At 35.0% G+C, this 8,569-nt stretch overlaps 1 protein-coding gene across 1 annotated transcript; it reads right to left on the reverse strand.

The window, feature by feature from the left end:
* Positions 1 to 2,151: 2,151 nt before the first annotated feature.
* LOC131155552 (large ribosomal subunit protein eL20-like) lies at positions 2,152 to 2,801 on the reverse strand. Its single transcript, XM_058108774.1, has one exon. It carries the CDS (start codon positions 2,715 to 2,717, stop codon positions 2,244 to 2,246), a length of 474 nt encoding a protein of 157 aa, XP_057964757.1. The 5' UTR covers positions 2,718 to 2,801; the 3' UTR covers positions 2,152 to 2,243.
* Between the last annotated feature and the right edge of the window lie 5,768 nt (positions 2,802 to 8,569).

The following is an 8,569-nucleotide window of genomic DNA, read 5'->3' on the forward strand; positions in this document are numbered from 1 at the left end:
ACCCATATCTTGATCAATTCGTAGTAGTATACCTAGATGACATAGTCATCTATAGCAACACACTTGAAGAGCATGCCAACCACCTAAGAATTGTGTTCGAGGTATTAAGGGGAAATGAGTTATATATCAAGGAAGAGAAGTGCTCTTTTGCTTGAGGAGAAGTGCACTTCCTTGGACATGTAATCAAGGCAGGAGCCCTAAGAATGGATGAACCCAAAGTGGAAGCTATCAAATAATGGGAGCCACCCACCAAAGTCTCCGAGTTGCGATTGTTCCTTGGGTTGGTAAACTATTATCGACGGTTCATCAAGGGCTACTCAGCAAGAGCAACTCCTTTAACTGATCTCCTAAAGAAGGCCAAGGTGTGGAATTGGTCTGAGAGGTGTCAACATGCCTTTGAATACTTAAAGGCAGCTATAATGGAAGAGTCGGTCCTAGCTCTTCCCGATTATACTAAGATGTTCGAGGTACACACGGATGCTTCCGACTTTGCTATCGGAGGTGTTGATGCAAGAAGGACATCTGATTGCCTATGAAAGTCGTAAGCTAAATGAGACAGAGTGACATTACACAATACAAGAGAATGAAATGAAAATTGTGGTGCATTGTCTTCGCACTTGGCGCCACTACTTACTTGAATCTAATTTTATAATAAAAACTGATAATGTAGCCACTAGCTATTTCCAGTTCCAAAAGAAGTTGACCCCTAAGCAAGTTATGTGGCAAGATTTCTTAGCCGAGTTTTATTACAAATGAAAATAGGATAGCTTCTCAAGAGGGGGAGTGAATTGGATTTTTAAAAATATTTTAATTTTAATACTTTGTTTTTCAACAATCACAATAAGTAAATACAAAATCAATTCAACCACAACCAATCAACAAGATAATCAAAATCTTGATCTTTGTATCAATAGCCTGTAATAAATTGTAAAGCACGCTGAATTTATGTAAGCCCTATGTTTATTCTAACTCACAATTCTTCTTAGTGTTTAGTTTTTAAACAAACTTTTAGATTAATAAGTTTAGGATGATCAACCAACGTAGTCCCTTTTGGTTTCCGCAATCAATGCTAATCAAGCCAAAACAAATTATCCTCTGGTCTATTTAACAACCATACACTCAGAATTAACAATTTAAAGCATACACGCAGGTTGTAAGTATTGCTGAAAAATAAAGAGTAAGGAAGAAAAGAGAGACACAAGGTTTTACGAGGTTTGGCTTATACCCAGCCTACGTCCTCGCCTTTGGCAAACCACCAAAGGATTCACTAGTTCAGTTCCGTTGGCGGGTGGAACAATACCGATTACAATCACTCCTTTCATTAGGCTAGAGTATGTCTCTCCAAACGATATTCCCTCGTTTGGTCCAACGATTCTAAAACCTTGAATCATCTATAAACAAAAACCAAGATAGAGAAAAGTTTGTGTACAAGAAAATACTCTCACAGCAGAGTAAGTTAGTACAACATTCAGCACAAGTATACTTCAAAATAAATCAAATATAAAAAGATTGAAGCTCAATACTAAATTTAGATCATCAAATATCTTCCAAGTATTGAAAGATTCAAACTTTGAAGGTTTTACTTCAAAGTTTGTATCAACAGTAATTCAGTAGTAGAAGATGAATGAACACAAGAGAATTTGAGAGCTTTTTAGAGAACTTTGATTACTCGAAATTTCTTGGTGTCTAAAATCTTTGAAGTTTGGGGCTATTTATAGAAGTTTAAAAGTAATTCCATGTCCCCCAAGTTTCCTTGAAGTAATCCCCAAGTTTTTCAAAATAGTAGTGCCAAAAAATCCATTTAAAAAAATCTTCCCGTTGGGAGTTTTTAAGCCAACGTTCGAATGGCAGTCGCCTGCCACTAGGGGTGAGCAAATGGTCGGTTCGGTGAAATTCGATTAATTAACCGAATTAACCAAAAATCTCGGTTAACCATTTCCGTTAACCGAACCAACCGAATAAGGGCTATTAACCGAACCTCGCCCGACCGAATTACTTGTTCGGGTAATTCGGTTAACCGAATTTAACCGAAATTATTTAAAATTAATTATAAAAAACAGAATATACTTACAATTTTTTTACCATTTTTTTTCTTAGGAGTATGAACGCAGTAGCAACTTAGGGGCATAGATTGATCATTCTAGAAGAAAATTTTTAAAAAACAAATCCATAGAAAAACAATTCCCATTTGTAGTCCTCACTAGTTTAACAAACTAATCAACTTGAAAGGCATTTAGATGATGTTAGTAGCACGCAATGACGAGAGTTACAAATAAGTTGGGCCTTGATGCCTTGTATGTTGTCTTGAGCTTTCTGGTTGGAGGCATTAACACCTTAGAAATCAAGGGGAATTTGATTTTTGAGTTGTGAAACTGGTTGGTGCTCTTCCTCTTGCAAAGCTTTGCAGGAATGGTGGCTGTCTTGATAATTTGGATGCATAGAAACCTCACCCTGTGGCGTGATGCCATTTCAGTGTACATTTGTTCAACAGCTCCGTTAAGAGTTATGTCTCTGTATTCCTTGTACATGTTGTGATAACCAGTTCTGCTCTGATACCGCAGCCATATCCCATAGTTCTTGATCTTGGTGGGATTCTTCTCAAAAATCTCATTAATGGCAAGAATTTGTCCATTGCTCTTCTTAACTTTCTTCAGCTTCCTCGAAAAATACCAGAACTTGGATCTGGCGTGAACTTCATTGGTAGCCCAGAGTTTCATTCAATAGATCTTCGGATGCTCATGTGCTTCAAAAGATAGCGCTCTCCCCACCACCTGGTATTGGTGAAACCTGAAGGCAACCATTTCCGCACCAATTCTACATCTGCCATTACCCAATTTAATTAATTATTAAATCGATTAATCGGTTAACCGAATTTATATTTCCTATTAACCGAACCGAAATCCGATTCATCGAATTTTGGTGAAGCCAAACCGAACCGACTGACCCGATTTTTTTGCCCGAACTGAACCGACCAATTTCGGTCGGTTAAATCGATTAATTCGGGTTTCCCTGAATTATGCTCACCCCTACTTACCACGACCTGGCAGTCGCCTGTCATAGAAGAAACTTAAAACACAGAACACTGTCAGTCGCCTGGCACGACCACCCAAGCGCCTGGCTATGTTCAGGCAGTCACCTGGCACTCTACTGCCTCTTTAAAAATTTTTCATTTAATTTGGGCAGTCACCTGCCACATGAAGGCAGTCGCCTGGCCCTTCAAAAAAACTTTTCTTTTTAAAACCCTTCTTTTTTTTTATTTGAAAAACATACTTTAGGGTTTTTCTAAAAATATATTTCTAAGTTTCTTTTAATTTTATGAGAGCTTTAATTAAGTTTATACTTGAAATTAACTTAAAGTACTTACATTCAAACATCCTTAAAACTTTATTCCTTTGATCTTCAAGTAAGTTCTTGTTCTTCTATCATCTTTGAGTTTCTGATCTTTTCTTTGAGCTTTCATCAAGTTATCTTTAATTCTCATGCTCTTCAAGATCTTTTTTTATCCATAAACTTTATCATCCTTTTGAGTTTTGTCACTACCTTTAAGCTTTGCCTTTTTCCTGAAAAACTTTCATTTGAACCATATTAAACATATCATGATTTGTTATCATCAAAATAAGAATTGTAAGCCTTATTAGGCCAACAATCTCCCCCTTTTTGATGATGACAAATCGAGAGCAAAAATAATAAGAGATAATACTCATGGCTCCTCCTTTCAATAAGCATGATATATTCATAGTCATATAAGTAATGAATTCATGTTACTTGCAAAATTATCATACCTATATGTATCCATTCATACAAGATAATCCATACAAATTCATAGTTTTACAAACCATAGCATATTAGCATTTTTCATTTTTGCACTCCCTTCTCTCAAACATCTCCCCCTTTGGGCATCCATAAAAAAGGAGAAGAGAGTAATACAAAAAAAAAACATAGTGAAGTGTTGTAATACATAGTACTTATAGATCTTACAAACATAAAAAACATACTATTCGGTGAAGCACTAACCATAAAAGTGGTAAATAGCACATAGATAAGACACATCAATCGGAGGCTTCCATAGACCCACTTTCATCTTCTTCTTCTTCTTGTTCACCAGATTTTTTTGCAAATTCATCATCACTCAATGGAGCAGAGCTGATATCCATCTGAGATTTGCCTTTAGAAGAGCTAGCCAAATGTTTCTCAATCTTGTCAACACGCCGAACAAGGCTGGAACAATGAGTTTCCACAATAGAAACCTTCTCTCTTAGTGTACCAAGTCCAGATTGCATTCCATCACTGAAGGTCATATAGTGATTAAAAAATGGAACGAACCAAGAAGGAGTTTCTAGGTTAAGCTGTACTAAAGTGGCTGGTATGGAAGGCTGAGGAGGTGGTACAGATGAGATGTGATGATGTCCCTTGTGAAACGACCCTTGAGGAGAGTTCTTATATCCCATATGCTTAAGAATAGTATCAGAAAAGATATCGTAATGGGTTTTTCTAGTGAAGTTAAATGATGATGTAAGAACATTGAAATGAGCAAATACCATATTTAACATCCCAGCATATGGTAGAATGACACGGGGGGCATCAACTTTCATAATTATCCATTTGATAAGTAAACTTGGAAGATCCAACTTTTTTCCTTTAAGAATACACCACATGACAAAACAATCTAAGAATGAAATATGATCATGAGAACCGGAACGTGGTAGGATATTATATGTAATAAGTTTGTACATGATTAAAGCTTATAGATTGAGTTGTTTGTAAAAAGGCGGATGCCCAAAAGAGATAGGTGTATCATTTATGAGTAGGGGTAAAAATTCCTCTAGAGTAAATCCTTGGGACATTATCCATTATTTCTCAACAATGTGGACCTTAAAATCTCCTGGCTTGACTCGAAGAATTTTTCCCAAAGATATGGGAGTAAGAGGAATATTTTGACCTAGGAGATTTGTTTTGATCCCATTTTCAAACCGTTCCATATTTGTATAGAAAATCCGAACCACGTTTGGATAGTATCCTTTTACTTGATATGTAATAAACGGATCCCATCCAATTTCCTTAAAAAGTTCCATAATTTTAGGAAAATCTGAATTGAAGAATGTAACATCAAGAACTTTACCTAGAATGGTTTCGACTGAAGCGATTTGATTACTATAGAGTTGCTTAGCATGTGGAGTTACTAACTATTTCTCTACTTCATCATTGTTGATCCTTGTCAAGGAGGAAGAACCCTTGTTACCAGTCGACTTTATCCATGGCATGTTTGTATTGAAGAAGAAGGTTGATAAACCCTAGGTTGTATTCGTGATTTGAAGTGGAGGGCAGGTTTGATGCTCGGTTTCAGGTTGATTTGGAAGAAGAGTCTGTGTGGAAAAGAGTAGGAAAGAAGATTTTCAGAGAGAGAGAAGAGGGAGCAGATGACTGATGGAAGTTAAAAAGACATAAAACAGGGTTTTAAACCCTACCCGCCGTGGGGCAGTTGCCTGCTAGGTTGAGGCAAGCGCCTGTCAATAAAAAAACTTGAAAGTCAGTAGCCTGACAGTCGCCTGGCACCTTGGTGGCAGTCGCCTGCCAAGCAGAAAAAATTTTAACTTGCTTCTCTAATATGCATCATTCCCAATTCTCTTCTAATGAATAGGAATTGCTCTTCAGAGAGTGGGTTTGTGAATATATCTGCTAATTGGTCATTTGTATTTACGAATTCTAGCATAATGTCTTTGTTTTGTACATGATCTCTCAAGAAGTGATGTCTTATATCAATATGTTTTGTTCTTGAAGGAGATACCGGATTTTTTGAAATATTTATGGCACTTGTGTTGTCACATTTTATTGGAATAGTTTGATATTGAATTTTAAAATCTTTTAGTTGTTGTTTCATATACAATGTTTGGGCACAGCAACTCTCAGTTGCTATGTATTCTGCTTCTGCTGTAGATAATGCTACAGAGTTTTGTTTCTTTAAAGACCATGAGACTAAAGAGTGTCCTAGAAAATGACACATTCCACTTGTGCTTTTTCTATCTATCTTGCATCTAGCAAAGTCTGCATCGGAATAGTTTATCATTTCAAATTCAGTTCCCTTTGGATACCATAAACCTAGTTCAAGTGTGCCTAGTAGATATCTAAGGATTCTTTTAACTGCTGATTGGTGTGATTCCTTAGGAGCTGATTGGAACCTAGCACACATACATACGCTAAACATAATATCCGGTCTACTTGCTATTAAGTAAAGTAAGCTTCCTATCATGCCTCAGTAATGCTTAGTATCTACTTGTTTCCCTTTTTCATCCTTGTCAAAACTAGTTGAAGTGCTCATAGGAGTTCCTATAGGTTTACTTTCTTCCATATCAAACTTCTTTAACATGTCTTTAATATATTTAGCTTAATTTATGAAATTTCCATTTTTTGCTTGTTTGATTTGTAACCCTAGAAAGTAATTTAACTCTCCCATCATGCTCATCTCAAACTCTTTTTGCATAGACTTAGCAAATTCATTACACAAATCCTCATGAGTTGCTTCAAAAATAATATCATCAACATACATTTGTACTATAAGCATGTCTTTATTTTTGGTTTTTATAAATAAAGTGCTATCAATCTTTCCTCTTGAAAAATTGTTTTGAATTAGGAACTTTCTTAGACTTTCATACCAAGCTCTAGGAGCTTGCTTCAATCCATATAAAGCTTTTGTTAACTTAAATACATGATCTGGATTTTTTGAATTTTCAAAACCTGGAGGTTGTTTTACATATATTTCTTCATTTATATATCCATTTAAAAAAGCACTTTTTATATCCATTTGGTAAAATTTGAAGTCCTTATAGGCTGCATAAGCTAAGAGCATCCTAATGGCTTCCATTCTTGCTACAGGGGCAAAGGTTTCATCATAATCAATACCTTCTTCTTGATTATAACCTTGTGCTACTGGCCTAACTTTATTTCTTATAACTATCCCATGTTCATCCTTTTTATTTCTAAACACCCACGTAGTTCCTATGATTAATTTGTCTTTGTGTTTAGGTATAAGTTCCCACACTTGACTTCTTTCAAATTGATTTAGTTCCTCTTGCATAGCTATAATCCAAGAGTCATCTTTTAAGGCTTCTTCAATATTCTTGGGTTCATCTTGAGATAAAAAGGCATAATGGTTGCAAATATTTTTCAATGAGGCTCGAATGGTTATTCCTTTTGAAGTTTCTCCAAGTATTTGTTCTTTTGGATGAATTTTAGCATATCTCCATTCTTTAGGTAGTTCTAGATTTTCTACAATGTTTTCATTTGAAGTTTCATTATTATTTTCTTCTTTTATTTCAAGATCTTCTTCTTTTTGTGGAATATCTTCTTTTTCATCATTCTTAATTTTATTTTCATACTTGTTTGATTCATCAAATGTTATGTGTATTGATTCAATGATAGTAAGAGTTCATCTATTATAAACCCTATAGGCTTTGCTATTTGTAGAATAGCCTAAAAAGATACCTTCATCAGATTTTGCATCAAACTTTCTTAAATCATCTTTAGTGTTAAGGATAAAACATTTGCATCCAAATACATGAAAGTAAGAGATATTAGGTTCTCTTCCTTTCCATAGTTCATATGGTGTTTTGTCTATACTTGATCTTATAGATACCCTATTTCCAATATAACATGTTGTATTTACAGCTTCAGCCCAAAAGTATTTAGGTAGATTATTTTCGTTTATTATTGTTCTTGCCATTTCTTGTTGGGTTCTATTTTTTATTTCTATAACTCCATTTTGTTGTGGAGTTCTAGGTGCTGAGAAATTATGGTTTATTCCATATTCATTACAGAATTTATCAACCTCTTTGTTTCTAAACTCCCTACCTTGATCACTTCTAAAACTTGTTACATTGTAGCCCTTTTCATTTTTTAATTTCTTGCATAAGGTGATTAGCATGTCACAAGCTTCATCTTTATTTGTTAGCAATAATACCCAAGTGAATCTTGAATAATCACCCACTATTACGAAAACATATTGTTTTCCTCCTGGGCTTAAGGTACTAGTTGGACCGAATAAGTCTAGGTGTAATTGTTCTAGGGGTCTTTTAGTAGATATACACTTTTTCTTTTTAAAACTTGTTTTAACTTGCTTTCCCTTTTGGCATGTGTCACACATCTTGTCTTTTATGAATTTAATATTTGGTAATCCTTTTACAAGATTTTTCTTTGATAATTTGGATAATAAGTCCATGATAGCATGTCCTAACTTCCTATGCCATAGCCAACTTATTTCATTCATGGCTGCCAAACAAGATACGTTTTAATTTAATAGATTCTCAAGGTTTATACAATAAACATTATTTATCCTAAGAGCTATAAACAAGATTTTATTTTCTTTGGGATTCTGAATAACACATTTTTCTTTCTTAAAGGTTATTTCAAACCCTTTGTCACTCAATTGGCTAATGCTTAAAAGATTGTGTTTTAAACCTTCTACAAATAATACATTATCAATAGCAATAGAAGGTTCTTTACCTATTCTCCCCATGCCAATGATCTTACCTTTGGCATTATCGCCGAAGGTGATATATCCTCCATCTTTTTGTTT

Source organism: Malania oleifera, chromosome 5 (assembly GCF_029873635.1).
Source record: "Malania oleifera isolate guangnan ecotype guangnan chromosome 5, ASM2987363v1, whole genome shotgun sequence".
Taxonomy (NCBI): domain Eukaryota; kingdom Viridiplantae; phylum Streptophyta; class Magnoliopsida; order Santalales; family Ximeniaceae; genus Malania; species Malania oleifera.

What these genes read in the sequence shown, in the direction of transcription:
- LOC131155552 (XM_058108774.1), bottom strand. Translation starts at nt 2,717, where the DNA reads ATGAAACTCTGGGCTACCAATGAAGTTCACGCCAGATCCAAGTTCTGG.